At 41.6% G+C, this 16,100-nt stretch overlaps 1 protein-coding gene across 1 annotated transcript in view; it reads right to left on the bottom strand.

Moving 5' to 3' along the window:
* The window catches only part of mrpl23 (mitochondrial ribosomal protein L23), a 47,885-nt gene that overhangs the window by 14,114 nt on the left and 17,671 nt on the right, over positions 1–16,100 (bottom strand). The window contains exon 4 of the mRNA XM_026176472.1: positions 10,297–10,370. Within this exon, the coding sequence (XP_026032257.1) occupies positions 10,297–10,370 (74 nt within the window). The remainder of the gene's footprint in view (positions 1–10,296; positions 10,371–16,100) is intronic.

Raw genomic sequence — 16,100 nt, 5'->3', positions numbered from 1 at the left:
GCATGTATGTCAGTCACCCCCACAACCCCCTACAATGTACCCCATTTCGATTGCCAATACTTGTAAACAACCCCACCACACACACACACCCCTTCTCAAGCATCCCTTCCACCTACCCCACACCCTCCCAGCCCTAGACCAAACTATCTAGGCTACCAAACACAAACACAGCTAGACCCTTGCACAAAAAACAACACACTCACCCCTACATGCACATGAACATAAACATCCCGGCGTTGCCCCTGCCCCCCTCCCTCACTCTGAGGAATGTGGGGACCAGCTGGTGGAGAAAAAAAAATAAAAATGAAGAAGCATACCAAAACAGGAAATACATCAGCACAGGCCTATCAGAACATGTTATCAAGCCGGTGGCAGCACCGCTGAGAACACGGGTGGCGCCGCGTGCTGATTGGCTGATCAAAGTGGCAGCTGTGTCATTACAGGTCTAGAGGTCAGGGGTAATCAAGAAAAGGTTACGAGCATGCGCGCTTGTGTATGGGTCGGTGTGTATGTCTGTGTTGCCATGGCTATCTAAATAAGGGGAAACTGGAGAGAATGTGGAAGGAAATGAGGGTGAGGAGAGAAGATGCTGCAGAGAGAGATAAAGCAAAAGTAAATAGAAAACAACAAAAGAAAAGACAGGAGACAGAGAGGCTGTAAGAGCCCTGAAGACTATTCATATAGTTCAAGTGAGCCGTTGATTTGTTGTGAGATTTGTTTGTCACACCAAATTACTATAGCACTGTGCTTTTGAGAGTTTCCATTGTGTTTTCGTGATAATAATTAAACCTGCCCTATGCAAATCCATCTACAGCACAGTCACTGCATTAACACTTAAAGCATCTAAAATGAATTGGACATAAGAGTCAAACATGTGAAGGCACAACTAAGAGCCTCCACTACGGTCAATAAAATTAAAAAGTAAAAAAGAAAAGGTTTGCGTGTGAGATTCCTAGACCCTGCTCTGCTCTCTATAATTCATGTTCTCTCTCTACTGAGCTCTTATGAAACCTGCACACACACACACACACAGCCACACACTCTCGCACAAGATTTTGCTTAGGGGTAGAATTTTCCAAATCAAGACATACAGGGAGATGGGGGGGCCTTAAAGAGAAGCCTGATTGCCAAGAAAAGCTTCTGCTTTCATAATGCTCACCACCAGCATACACACATGTCTGTGCACACATATATATGTAAACACACTAATTAGTGGATAAGCTTATGCCTTCCTTTAGATGATTTATGTGCCTACAATGCTGATAGATACAGTTATGCACACGCAAGGATGCAAGACTGTAGATAAATTGAAAATTAATTTATCGCGTTTGTTTTTAATTATTATAAAGACTTAAAAAAAAGCCTCTGTTATAGCTCAGTGCACTCTTGCGATACACTAAAAATATTAGATATATCTGACATTCTCGATTCAATCTTTCAGACGGTCGATTCCTTTATGTTTTGAATAATTGCGCAGATCTGTGCTTCATATGTAGGAATATGACAAAAGTCCTAGTGGCACTGTATATGACTCACTGTGAGCTTTTAATTTAAACCCTCAATGCCATTCTAAATAAGTGTGGACAAATCCGGTTTCTTATTTCAGCTGTCAATCGGAGAATTAATGGTCAACTCTCCTCAGAAAGGTGAAAAAATGAATAGCCCATTAAAAAAATAAATAAACTACAATTCTTTAAATTGAATATTTGGTAAGAAACCATGATTCAGTATAGCACCTAAGGCCTCGGTATGCGTTTAAATTTAACTTCTGTGCTCCATGGCCTATCATAAAGGAGAAAATTCTCACAAGAATTACTAGAGGTACAAACTGAATTGAAATTGCATTTTTGATAAATCATCCCACCCAAAGGGGAAGATGAGACCGCCTCGGGAGGGAAAAGTGCAGAAGTTAAAAATGTTAATTGGCGTGATAAGCAAGGGTGAGGCCGTACAGAGAAGGGAAGGAAGCAAAGCGGCAGACGGGCAAGGCTGTGTGAGGAAAGCCTGTGTTTGCGTGACAAGGTGAAAAGGAGGAAGAGGGAGGGAAGGTGAATGGGAGCTATCATGATCCAAATAGTTGAAAATAATAAAATTCCACACAGATAAGCAAGATTTCCCTCAGCTTCACTGCCTGATTCAGCACCTCCAGTCCCATAGAACAGGGCTTCACTCAGAGTGGAGAACAGGAGGGGAGGGGCTGGGGGTCAGAGGGGTTTGCAGCAACCCATCCTGTACCCCCCCTCCATCACCACCCTTTATCCTAGCCAGATACACACAGTTGCACATATATGCACAACCATACTGTGTCTATTATTAAGCAACAAGGAGTCAATAACAGATACAAGAAAAAAGGGAGACTAGTAAGAGAAGCTATACAGCAAAACGTTGCCATCTAGTGTCAGTCAAACAGAGAAGAGAGCCATACTTGGCCATAGCTTCCTTCACATAATCGCTCTGAATACAGCTGTTTTTCCTCTTCTCTTCTTGTTCCTTTTTTTCCAGCTGTGTCACAACTCCTCCATAGTTGCTACTCAGTCTAACTCAGTTTGTTTGTGTCTCTCCCTGCGCTTTTTCACTTTGAGAGATGCCTTCCATGTGGATTGAGCGGGGTGGAGAAAGCGACTGAAAGAAACATGGGAAATGAGCAATTTCGATTTCAAGGAAGCTACCACTTACTCTACAAGTGCTGGTCCAACCCCGTATCTTGTTTTGTTCTGTGGTCGTCGGGTCAGGACAGTGTTTTGGGGGACAGAGTGAATGTGACTGGGGCATTTGGTTTGCTCCAATGCTGTCAGCGACTGGGGCCAAGGAGAGAAACTTTGACAGCTTATTTACTACTTTAAAGAGATCTTGGCCAGCAGCCACATAAACAATAGTAGAGACCTTTCACCTGTTAAATGAGATGACTGTATGGGTTAAAGATATCTGCCTTTAACTTTTACAAAAATGTGCATGTGTGTAAGTGAATCTTTCAGATGGAAAATTACACTGACACTACTATGCTAACAGTGAAATCACTGGCTTATGTGTAAACAAAACAAGCTGCTCATTTCATGACGACTAAAGGCCGGCATCGTGAGAATACCTTGTACCATCTGTGTTCCTGCTCTCCCTTCTGCTGCAAAGTTTTTGCTCATCACCTACTTTCACTACTCTCAGCCTTATGCAGACCATCTCTGACTGTATGAAGTGAGCTTTTGTCTACAGATAAAACTCTGAGCTTGAGTGGGATTTGCACAATCATACCCAACAAAAACATGAACTTACATCAACACTTAGATCCTGCCAGTGAGTCTGGATGACTGTTAATGCACATGGATATGCCATCTTTGATTCTATCAGGTTACAATGACTGGAAAACAGCAGAGACTGGCTAGACCACTCCATGACCTTAATGTGCATTTTCTTTAGCCACTCCTTTGTTCTCTTAGCAATATTGCTTTGGGTCATTGTCACGCTGGAAGACCCATCCGCAATCTCACTTCCGTGTTCTGGCTGAGAGGAAGTACTCATCCACGATTTTATGGTACATGCCCCTTCCATTGAGCCCTCAGTGCAGTGTACACTTAACAGGAAAACAACCCAAAGCATAATGTTTCCATGTCCGTGCTTGATTGTAGGGATGGTCTTCTTTGCGTCATACTCAGCATTTCTCTTTCTCCAAACACAGCAGGTCAAGTTGATGCCAGACAGCTTGATTTTGGTTACATCTGACCACATTACTTTCCCCTAAGCCTTCTGTAAATAATTTAGATGTTCCCTGGCAAACTTAAGATGGGCCTGTACATGTGCCTTCTTGAGCAGGAGGACACTGTGGGTGATGCAATTCTTCAAACCATTATGACATAGTGTGCTAAGAAATGGTGTTCTTAGAGACTGTGGTCCCAACTGCCTTCAGTTCATTTAATAATTCTTTCTGTGCAGTGTTGAGCTGATCCGTACCTTCCTGTAATCATTCTCACCAGAAACGGCCCTAACCAATCTGGCGCCCTAGGCAAGATTTTAGGTGGCGCCCCCCCTACATCAGCAGTGTAGTGTAATGTTGTAACAAATAATATTTCTATTAAATAAGCTTTACTTTGCATTTTAATTAACGTGGGATTATTTTTTGTATTTAGAAATAATAGTACCAACTTTTTTTTTTTTTCAACATTTGTGGCACTGGCGTGGCGCCCCCTGATGGACGGCGCCCTTAGCATTTGCCTATACGGCCTATGCCACGGGCCGGCCCTGATTCTCACCCCACCAGGCATGATCAAGCGCAATTAATATATATATATATATATATATATTAGGGGTGCAACGATATTCGTATCGATATTGAACCGTTCGATACAGTGCTTTTGGTTCGGTACGCATATGTATCGAACAATACAACATTTGTAATTTATTTTATCAATTTTCCTTCTGACGATGCTGTCTGTGTTGAGCGCTCAGTGAATCTGTGTTCGACTACTCCGCCTAGGCTGCACTGTCCAGCGCAGATCCACTGAGCGTTCAACACAGACAGCATAGTCAGAAGGAAGAGCGCAGGGCAAGCTAGCGAGACAGAAGTTAAGCTCTCCTTGCAACAGGCAAATTGAACCTCATTCAGATCTGGCGTTTGGAATTATTTTGGTTTTCATGTGACGTATGACCCTGAAGGTAAGCGCGTCATGGACTAAAGTAAAACAGTATGTTGGATGTGCCATGCAATGCTCAATTACATTGGTGGGAGCTAGTGTGTTAGCGCAGTTAGCTCGTTAACGTGTTGACACCGTCCAGCCCCACGCACGGGGCGATCCGCGGTAGCTCGTTAACGGAGATTTGCCGTGTTGTGGCGTTAACGTCATTTCAACGAGATTAACCTGAAAGCACTAGTGGGAACACAATGAATATGACTGCACATTTACTCCGACAGCATCCTAGTGCAAAGTGGAAGCAGACAAAAACAACAAGCACGCATGCTACAAACTTTACCCGAGTCATTTAGACAGCCGTTAGCCCATGATTCTCCTTATGTGTTTAATATGCTGCTGAGAATATAGCCCAGAAGAAGGGTATAGTATAGCTTTTATTTTGGAAAGTGACATTTCTCTGTAATAAACTCTCTTTTCCAAAGATGAGTGATTTCTCGATCAGATAGATTTATTTTTTATTACTTTTTTCAGCAACATTAAATTTAAAAACTGTATTTTTGAGTTAAAAAATATATTTATAATTTTAATAAATGACAAACTAAAAAGGCATGAACATTTTTTTTGTATCGAAAAAATATCGAACCGTGACACCAAAGTATCGAACCGAACCGTGAATTTTGTGTATCGTTGCACGCCTAATATATCAATTAAAAAGAAACTACCATAAAAATTCAAGACTGTTAATTTCTTTGTAAGTGAGCAAACTTCAAAATTCAGCATGGGATCAAAGAATTATTTCCTCTCCTGTATAAGAGATGCAATCAAACAACTATGAACATAAAAATTAATTAATTTTTTTCCCCCCAAATCTCTGTAAGCATTATACATGACTCATGTAAGTGAAATATAATAATTTGTACTTGCATTTCTTGTTAACCTCTGCCTTTGGCATCCAGGAAGAGTGAAGCAATGCAGAGAAAAGCTAAAGAACTAAAACAGTTCTCTCAAGAATTTCAACAGCAATTTCAACATTTAGCCTCAGTTGCATTTTTTTCCAGGCACTACTGTGCAGCCACGTAGCAGAGTACTTCCTGCTGTGTATCACTTGTAAGAAAGGTCAAGTGTTATTTCCCCGAAACCATCTGAAGATTTTGTGTGAAAACAACTAAATTTACAACCACTCAGTACAAATTGAAGAGAGAATAACATTTCCTAAAAAGCTGGCAAGATGCATCTTGTATGACAAGTAAGTGACTTAAAGAGTTATTCACCAAAACACTTTAAATGTCACTATAATGTTAACTAAATACCAACTTTGAGGATTGTAATCTGACTCAGAGACAAAAAATATGTTTGTTAATATGGTGTTGTTATTGAAAACACTCAATAAAATCTACATCTGTTTTTTTATAAATCTCAATCAATCTGCATGTTTTCATTTCCACCCCCATAATTATCCATAAATTGACATTGACACTATTACAGACAACTGTTAACACATCATTTATAGCATCTGTACCAGTAATTCTTAACAGGTACCTGTAAACTATCACTATAATATCCAAATCATGACCAATGCTTTAGCTACAGATGACTTATTTTAAGAAACTTCACAAAGTGATTTACAATCCAGTGGAAAGATGAATAGGAGTTAGGAAGGCAAATGCAAATCAAAAAAATGACAGCATTCATCACTAAATCACTAAACACCCCGAAACTAAATGTCTAAATAAATCTCTAAGAAACATTTTACAGAATACAATCTAGGCTGGAAAATAACAGCACAGATGAACTATTAAAATGGTTACAGTGAATTTTCTAAATGGACAAGTGAAACGCAAAATTTCAAAGAACAAGTTTCATGTTAATGCAATGCAATTGCATTTGTCCCTAACCACCAGAAACCTCACGTTAAATTTCATCGAGTGGAAAAAGTTAGCGTTCATCCTTCAGCTTCACTGCGCTAATCTTATGCTAACATAGCTGTTTTGATAGCAATCATGTAGGACATCATTATATACAAGCAAGTCCAACTTCAGTAACCCTGCAAACGTCACTGCTGTTTAGTTTTCTCTCTTCGTTTATGTTGGAAGTGATAGCAGAGCTGTACGTTTGTATTTTTTTCAGAAATCTCTCAGTCAGAACATGCTATATCATGTTTAGGTGAAAATTAGCGAGCTAACTTCCTGCTAACTTCTAACTCCGTTGAATTTAATAAATTCTGTTTTCATGGATGCCTGGATGTTAAACTTAATTGTTACACCTGGTAAAGCAGCAACACTGATCATTTTATTAAAGATGAAAGAATTTAGACCGTTTTTAACTCTCAGTGATGCCGCAGTGTTTGTTTGACTTTGGGACCTGAAGCAGACAGAGTTTTGGACTCATTTTACTCCGCGAGGCTCCTGACTGCGGCAGCCGTAATGCTCCGGCAATCCATCAAGCGGTGCGCTTTCATAGCTCTCCAAAGTCGTACTAAAACATTTTTGACAGATTTCTACGCACCGTGTACTACACAAAATCGGTTTGAGGTCAGTAAGCACAACCAGAATTCATACATAAGGCACACTGTCGATTTTTGAGAAAATTAAAGGATTTTAAGTGTGCCTTATAGTGTGTAAAATACGTTATACAGAAGAAAAGAATATATCGCGATATATATCATTACCACACATTATACCGTGATATGGATTTTAGGCCATATCGCCCAGCCCTACCCTGAGCACATCGGCTTGAGTTAGCCTTCAACTGGGCCAAGTGGTGCATAAAAGCAGTCTGATTTTAAACACATTAGTCCCACTGAAAGCCAGTCAGGCTTAAAAGCAATCTGATTTACTGAAGATTTGTACCGCTGTTTTTGTCACCTCACCACCAGCACCCACCACCCAGTTTCACACACATAGAGCCTCTTTCCCCTCCCCCTGATTGCTCTGCCCAGTCTCTGGACCTCCCTGTTCTGGCACGGCTCCATCATGGCCTTGGTCACCTCCCTAGCTCACCCTTAAAGCCCCTCATACTTGTACACACTTTCCCACACACAATGCACATTTCACACATGCAGAAACAGCCCCCCCCCCCAGTACTGGGGTGCCCCCTAAGCCTAAGGAAAATGGCCGTCACGGAACCCTGCAAAACGGGAGGCCTCCCCTCAACCACAAACCTAGAGTAAGGAATGAGAGAGGGGGCAAACGTATTACTGCTGCAATATTAGCTGATGTGCAGGGGGAGGAGGGGGGAGCCAAGGATGAGGGTAGTAGAACGGGGGTACCACAGTGTGAGCATCTACCCACAGAAAACTCTTCCACATGTGGAGTCAATTAGGCACAATCTTGTTTTCTACCAACTGCTGCAAAAGAAACAAGAGTTTTCTGGGCCTTTGTGTTTGAGAGTGTGTGAACGTGTGCGTACGTGTATACTTAAGAAAGTTAAGTACTATAGGAAAGGGTGAGGAGAAAGCATGTTTTTTACAAAAATCAGCCAGAGAATTTAGACAGGGTTTTGGTTTTTATATCTAGCCATTTAGCAGCAAAGAGACAGCAAATCTTCATTTCTGCATGCAGTTAAGTGTGCACGACTTGACAAACCTGCAACATGAATGTGACTAGGGAGCAAATGACACTCAAAGAAAAACATCTATCCTCTAGGGCTCATTATGCATGAATGATGCACATGTCACAGGTGTGTGTACCCAAGTGTGCGCAGTGTTCTGCATCCTCCTACCTACAATGGTGGTGCATGTCTGGTGAGACAGAAGCGTCACTACTAACTGTGCTGGGAATTCCTGCCACACACAAAATCACAAGCCACTGCCTTAGTGTTAGACAAGAGGAAGTCTCCCCTTTAAAAGATTCATGGCTGCTTCAATTATGTATCCTCTTTTTCATCCTCTTTTGTCATGTTTAGACAGTTTTCATTATTCATCCATTTCAAGATTGATGGGACCCGGTCGGGTGGGTGGTGCAGTATATACAAGTGTCTACCCCAGTGTTGATTTACCTGGGCAAGATCAAAACAGCAGTCACAAAACAAAAATTGCACAAAACTTGCTTTTCATACAGATCAAAGGGCCATTAATAAGGTGACTTTAGTGATGTTTTCTTTTGCAAGTGGTGGGTGAGGGATGTACAAATACTAACAGACTTTAAGCTTTAGTGAAATGATCAAGAATACTCACGTAAAGGTCTGGAGGCAACAGCTTTCTAAGTGAACATGACTGCTCCATCCAACCATATCTCAATATTTGTTGTAAAAAGTCTCATATGAAACCAAAGAGACTGTCTTGCGCTTAACTTTTACCCCAACCCATTTTTCAAGAAGGCTGCCCGAGCGTGTGAGCCGTACGGGTGGGAGCTGTAGCTGATGTAGCTGTTCAAGGATGTTTGTGATAATACCGTAAATTTAATCTGCGATAACAACTTGCAATCCATCCTTTTGGAATGAGCTACCATCATTGATAACATGACAAAGCACAAATCAAAAGCAAGCACAAAAGTAGCATAGATCGTTTTTTTTCATTGGACATTGCAAATAAACGTATAACATGATGGCTTAACATTTTAGTCTAACAATAACTAAAGTAACTTCATCTTGTAACTCTTCAAGAGGCTGCACAACATTATCACATAATAAAACGGAAATTAAAAATTATTTCCTAACTAAAATGTTGCCACTTGGGTCAAGCTTTTTGCCCAGCTGCTTAAATCCCTCCTTGTCCACCTGATGCACCAACTGCATCAGTAATTTTCATCCACCGTCTGCTCTTCCTGTCACATGGAGCACAATCAGCGAGTGTTCCCCTGATGCTCGGTTGACTCATTTGTTTACTTCACCAGCTGCTAGTATCTCCCCCTCACATGCCATCATAGCTTCATCTACTCAATGGTGTGCTTCTGCCTCAAAAATTATTATAAGTTTGTTATTTCTACAGTTTTCTTGCATATTTTGCAAAGCCCCTTGCTTTGATTGAGGCTTGACCTCTTGCGGCCAAATGGCTTCCATACTCCTGAAGTATCTCTCCTTTCAGGTAGTAAATTTTCTTCAAAAAAAATGACATGCTGCTCTCGCTCTCAGACATATCTGGCCTTGCTCTGTTTTGCGCGCTCTTCACGGTTCATGGTGTAGCTTTATAATTTAAATTACACTTATTTCAATCACGTAAACATTTATTCCAGGATTACCATGTACAGTAGGATATGGCAAAGCCCTGGTGAGGTGCACAGGAAAAAGATTCAAATTATAGATATGAGATAATATGATGCGCGTGGTTTATTCTCAAGAACAAAGGAAGAATGTCAGGTAAAGAAACTGTGCTTCTCAAGCATGTGTATAAGGAAGAGTGAATTAAGGATGTAGCCTTCAAAGCCAACTGCAGGACAATGCAACATACCCATCTCAACCAACCCCAGTTCTTCCCTTAAAAAAAGCCCACAAGAAAAAAAGATTAAAGTTCAATGCCCCCAAAATGCCCCCACAGTAAGAAACACACACACACACACACGAGCGCACACACACACACACACACAGCTGGCCGTCCAAGAAAAAAAAGAGAGCGTTATTGTGGTGAGGTCTCTGCCTTGCACTGTGTACTGGGTAGGAGTCTGTGAGCTATAGCTACACTACACACTAACCAGAAGAGATAGGAGTAGAAGGATAAGTGTGTGTGTTTATGTTTTCTCACCAGCTGAACGTAGGCTACTTTATAATCTGGTTGCTTAACCTTCTGGTTTAGATGATTTCTTTTCTTGTTGGACCCTGAAAAAGAGAAAGAGCAGCAGGTATTACTTTTGAAGGTAAACTAGAAAGAGAACATAGGGACAAAGTGATGATATTTATGAATATAGTGAGAGCATGACTAAGCAAAAATAACAGTATAATGTTAAAAGAAATGAATATCATTATGGCTTATCAGTTACAGACTTATAGTCTCTAGTATGGTACCAGTATTATTCTCTGTGGGCAGTGTTGCAACATTTTTAGCTGTACTACGAGTCAGTCAACAAAACGTGTAAAGCACTAATTATCTGCCCAGAAATTACAACAGTGTGCTCCATTCCTTTCTGAACAACACTAAGGAGTCTAGTGAGTGTTTTTCTTTTTTTGGTTTTTTTTTTTTTTAAGCAAGAAGCTCTAGCTACATCAAACAACAAGGGACGAGCACAGGGTGACAAAAGCCCAGGAAGCAGTGGACTTGAGCTTAATTTGTGCTACCACAAATATGTCCATTTGCGTATGCATTTCCCTAGGGAGTGGTATGGAGAGGGGTTTTAAACAAAGCAAACGTACTCCCCATGCAGTCCTCAAAAATCCCAACTGCACGTTGCTGGACGAGGATGACAACATGTGTCAGCTGAACACTAATTGGTTGACAAGTGAGCCAGAACGGCGAAAGCAGTGACAGTGAAGTTCACCACAAAAAGGAGATGGGGGGAAAAAAATAAGCTTTTTGTATATTTTCAGCAGCTGGCTGACTGACCAACAACAGTACAAGCAAGAGTTTCCCACAGACTAGTTTTACCACATACTTTGTACGCTGTCCCTATCGACAACAGACACTCTCTACAGGTAGATGAGCTGTCCATGGACTGCCAGGAGACTTCCAGTGCATTACCACTGCTGATCCTTAACTTCAGCATTACACAATTTCAAGTCATTGAAAGAACAAAATAATTTTATGTGTTCTTTCAATTTCTCTGGATGGATCTTTGCTATAATTAATTATTTAAATTAATTAAATAATTTCCCCCAGGGATCAATAAAGTATTCTGATTCTGATTCTATCCAAAGGTTCCCTTTCTGGAATCTTGGCTTCAGATAAACTAAAGTGGTTTGTCTGAACTTTGAAAACGAGGTGAAAGTGAACTATTGCAAAAAACGAACAAAGGGTTATCTTCTCTTCATAGTGGCTAAAAGCCAAAGTTATAATTGAAAATGTGTGGAAAAGGACAAACCAATCTTGTTTACCATGTAGTGCTGGTTAACCTCTTTCACAACTGCAGGTGATGATGACATCATCCTCATTCCTTTCAGACCTCTCTGGGTTTGAAAGTCAGGGAACCGGGTAACTGCTGAGTGCGTGCATGTGTAGGGATACCACATGTGTGTGGAGGCAGGCTAGGGACTTAACTTCAAATAAATCAAAGAGATTTTTTGAGGCCCTAGATACAGGTATACACATCTTTACATTACAACAAAAACTACAATGATGACGGATACTAACCAGCGCATCAAATGGTCCATCTCTCCCATAGAACTCTAATCTCAATAAGACCCCAGTGGTCAAGTCAACAGGCCCTCTGAGTAACTGCCATTTCCATGGGAACAGTTTATGACATTCAAAAACAAGGGAAACATTCCCCTGTAGTGAGTCATTCGTGAGTGTGTGTCCATGCCTATGTGTGTGTGGTACGTGTAGCTAGTAATCACTAGCCGGGCAGCCCACTGCTCAGGGCTTTCCCTGAGCAGGGTTGTAAAACACACCCCACCACCACCTCCACCACGCTGGCTAAGTGGAGGCCCCTAAGTGGGTGGGAGATGAAGGTAAAAAAAAAAGTGTGTGTGTGTGTGTGTGTGTGTGTGTGTGTGTGTGTGTGTGTGTGTATATGTTTGCCATTAGGTTGCTGAGGAAATCCACAGGGAAATGCTACAACCTTTGAAATAGCAAGGTACGACCCTGACCAGTTCTGTCATAAAACATCGAAAGGTCTTTGAAAACCCACAAACAAGTGCATAATACCTCGAAAAGATATAAAAGAAAGTATATTTCCCTTGGTTTCCTTTCCCAACGTATACAGACACACAGACAGACCTTTCATACAACACTCGCAAACGCAAGCACAATTCCTCCCTCTTTGAGATTGCGGTTTGGCAGCCAGCTATCACGTTACAAATCCCAGACCAGAGGAGTAACCATGGCAACTCCTTCCAAAATACCCCTGCCGCATATGGAGGGAAGAAAGGGTTGTTTTGCGCCCCTTACTCTCCTCAGCTTGCTCCCGTCTTTACACTGCAAATGGAGTGGAACCCCTGACGCAGACAGGGATACCTTCTCTGACGTACCTAAGGATAACCGGGGCCCTCAGCTAGTCTTACTTCTCTGACCGACTCTATCCCCCAAAATCTCCCTTCTTTCCTTCTTCTCAACCAAGGAGCTTTTCTCTTAGCTTCTAATGACACAACTCAAATAAACAGTTCTAATTGGTTCCTCAGACTGCAGGCTAGGCTAAGCTTGGCACCTCTCTCTGCCAGAAGTGGAGGGGTGTTCTCCTCTTGGACCTTCAGAGCTAGCAAAGAAGGGTCTTAGCATCTCTCCATCTTCAAGCAATTCAATTCTCCTTTTCCTCTGTTCTATCATGAACTTGCAGATTCCTAGAATTATACTGAGCCCCTAAAAACTTAAGCCATTAACTCACCCATAAAAAGCCAATAGGATTACTAAATCAATGATAAAACTGGTTTTGGCTCTGAAATTATCCCTGACAGGGGCGCAGGACTCAGGGATTCGAGGTTGGGATGAGGAGGGGACGAAGCAGCAAGTTTATAAGTGAATAGCATGTGTTTATGTGGAGGGAGCATGGGGTGTCCTGGGACAGCTGGAGTGCTGCAGCAGCAGATCGTCAGATAAGCAGCTGTGTGTGTTAAGGAGAAAGGAGAGCCAGGCACGCTAACCACCACCGCAACTAGCCGCTGGAAAACACTCCCGCTGCTGCATGTCAGTGGAAGGCCGTCTACATTGTAAGCTTAAATTGCTAATCACCGCTAACCACTGCTGACAGTCTCCAAAAATGAACCAATTAGACTTTATGTTTCCTAAAACCCTGCTTCTGTGAACCTCAGTGCTATATAAAAAAAAACAATTAAAACAATTCTCACAATAGAGAATTAGAATTATCATGGGGGAAAAGAAGAGTAACAATATAACCTCATGTTTACAAATAATTTCCAGTAAAACCAGCACAAGTCAGAAACAGTTTTAAAAGATTTATATTATGGTTTTTAGCTCCTTTGAAAAGTTTTGCAAACTCTTGAGGCTTTTATTGTGAATTAAATAAAAATAAATAAATTAAACAAAAATGAATCGCTGCCAAGTTAAATTTTTAGACGTTTGATAAATTATTTAAAGAAATGTAGACGTGTTTAAATACTTTATAGAAATATTTTTTGCCTACCCTGTAGGACGTAATGAGCTAGTAACATCATGTCACAAGTACCAGCATGTCACAAGTCTGCTATGAATATGCTCAGTTATTTGAGCAATTTGGGTGGGGGGGGGGGGGGGTAATCTCTGAAGAATAACTTCCAGTGAACATCAAAGTACCGTATTTCCCAGACTACAAAGCGCACCTGAATATTAGCCGCACAAGTTAAAATCAGGGGAAAATCCTGTTTTGTACATACATTAGCCGCACCTGACTAAAAGCCGCAGGTGTTTCAATGTTGACTTATCATATGTAAGAGAATATGCACATAGGGAATTGTCAGGAAAGAGATGGCTGTTTGGAGACACACCCCTTTTATTAATATTTTGAAAAACAAGTTATGGGTACATATTTGCATAACTTTTTAGGTATATGTACAAGTAGCGGTAATTACAAGTACGAAACATGTACTGTGCTTCATAAATGAGTAACAAATGTAGTACATAACAATAACCTGCAGCACACCAGAAAAATAGATCCGGACTACCTTTTAGGCTCAGGTGCAGTGACACGGCTTTAACATGAAGAAAAGTCAGTCATTCACCACCATCTTTCTGCGCACTAAAACCACCAAAGTCCTCTTCTCCAGTGTCGGATACGAACAGGCTCAGGATGGCTACGTCATCCACTCTCAGCTCCTTTCCTTCGTTGTCACTTTCAAAACCAAAAAAATCCTCGTTGTCAGTGTCAGAGTCGAACACCCTCAGAAGGGCCGTGGCGGAGTCCTCCTCTCCATCATGAAGCAGTCCAGCCCTTCGAAATCCGTTGGTGATCATGGATGTTTTCACACTTTTCCACGCTGTCAGATTCCACCGGTGGAGTTGAGCATAACTTGCTTTTCGCAAGTTTATCGCCGCTCGTCATCCACGACTCCCACTGAACGCATAGCGCTACTTTGAAGTTTGTTTTTCGCGCTACTTGTACGGCACTATGTTGCCTGGCGGATGGACATGTGACAAACATACCACTCTTGAACCCCGATACTGTGTGTCTGATCACATGCCCTTCCGCCAGGCAACGTAGTGCCGTACAACAGCGGAACAAACAAAACAAATCGTCTTACGATATGACAAAAATCATGGACAATCCATAGAAAAGCCGCACCTGACTAAAAGCCGCAGGGTTCAAAGCTTGTGCAAAAAGTAGCGGCTTATAGCCCGACAATTACGGTATATGTTTTTGAAATGCTTGTCCCTATTAAAAATTATGAAATTACATTTACATAATTTAATTAAGTAAATGCATTACATTTTTAATATGGCAGTAATTTGGTATAACATTAAGCACTACACCAGATAACCAAATATGGGGCCGTACAGATAGATAGCACCAGGCAGAAAGTACACAGAAGTAGTTTTGCAAGTTTCAATCAATGCTTTGATCAAACATCCTGCTAGTTACAGACAAGACTTGTTTATACATTGCAAGCAACACTGAAAACATAAGAACTCAATGGGAAAAATCATGTTGATATCTACACTGATATGGACTGGGTAATGTGTTAGGAACAAAAGACAAGTGAATAGTTTAATGAAAATCATCAACCTAGAGAGGGTTGAATTCAAAGACACCACAAAAATCCAAATAAATAAAATGCCGTGGGCGTCTCCATTTTGCCGAAATTTCAGTGCAACAAGTCAAAAGGCTTTACAGGAATTTGTGTGGCCCCAAGTGCTTTTATGCATGCCTGACAACATCGGAGCATGCTGCTAATGAGACGACGGGTGCTGTCCTGGGATCTGGCCCAGGGCATCACTGAGCAGTTACACAGTCTAAAGTGCAACATGGTAGCGTCAGTGCCTGTCTACTTTCCCTATATGGGACCGGGCATTGTCATGCACCAAGAGGAACCCAAGACCCACTGCACCAGTGTAGAGTCTGACAATAGTTCCAAGGATTTCATCCTGATACCTACTGGCAGTCTGGGTGCTGTTGGCTACCCTGTAGGGTTCTGTGCATGCCTCCATGGATATGCCTCTCCACCACCAAATCGGTCACGGTGAACAACATTAGTGGCAGGCATTCTCCACAGCTTCTGCAGACCCTTTCACATCTGTCACATGTGCTCAGGGTGAATCTGCTCTGTGAAAAGAACAGGGCGCCAGTGGTAGACCTATCAGTTCTGGTATTGTATGTTCAATGCCAATCGAGCTCTACAGTGCTGGACAGTGAGCACACGGCACACTAGAGGATGTCAGAGTCTCATGAAGTCTGATCGCTTGGTCAGACACATTCACAACAGTGGCCTGCTGAAGGTCATTTTGTAGGGCTTTAACACTGCTCACTC

The sequence above is a fragment of the Astatotilapia calliptera genome, chromosome 7 (genome assembly GCF_900246225.1).
Source record: "Astatotilapia calliptera chromosome 7, fAstCal1.2, whole genome shotgun sequence".
Classification (NCBI taxonomy): Eukaryota; Metazoa; Chordata; class Actinopteri; order Cichliformes; family Cichlidae; genus Astatotilapia; species Astatotilapia calliptera.
This window is presented reverse-complemented; position numbering and strand designations above follow the sequence as displayed.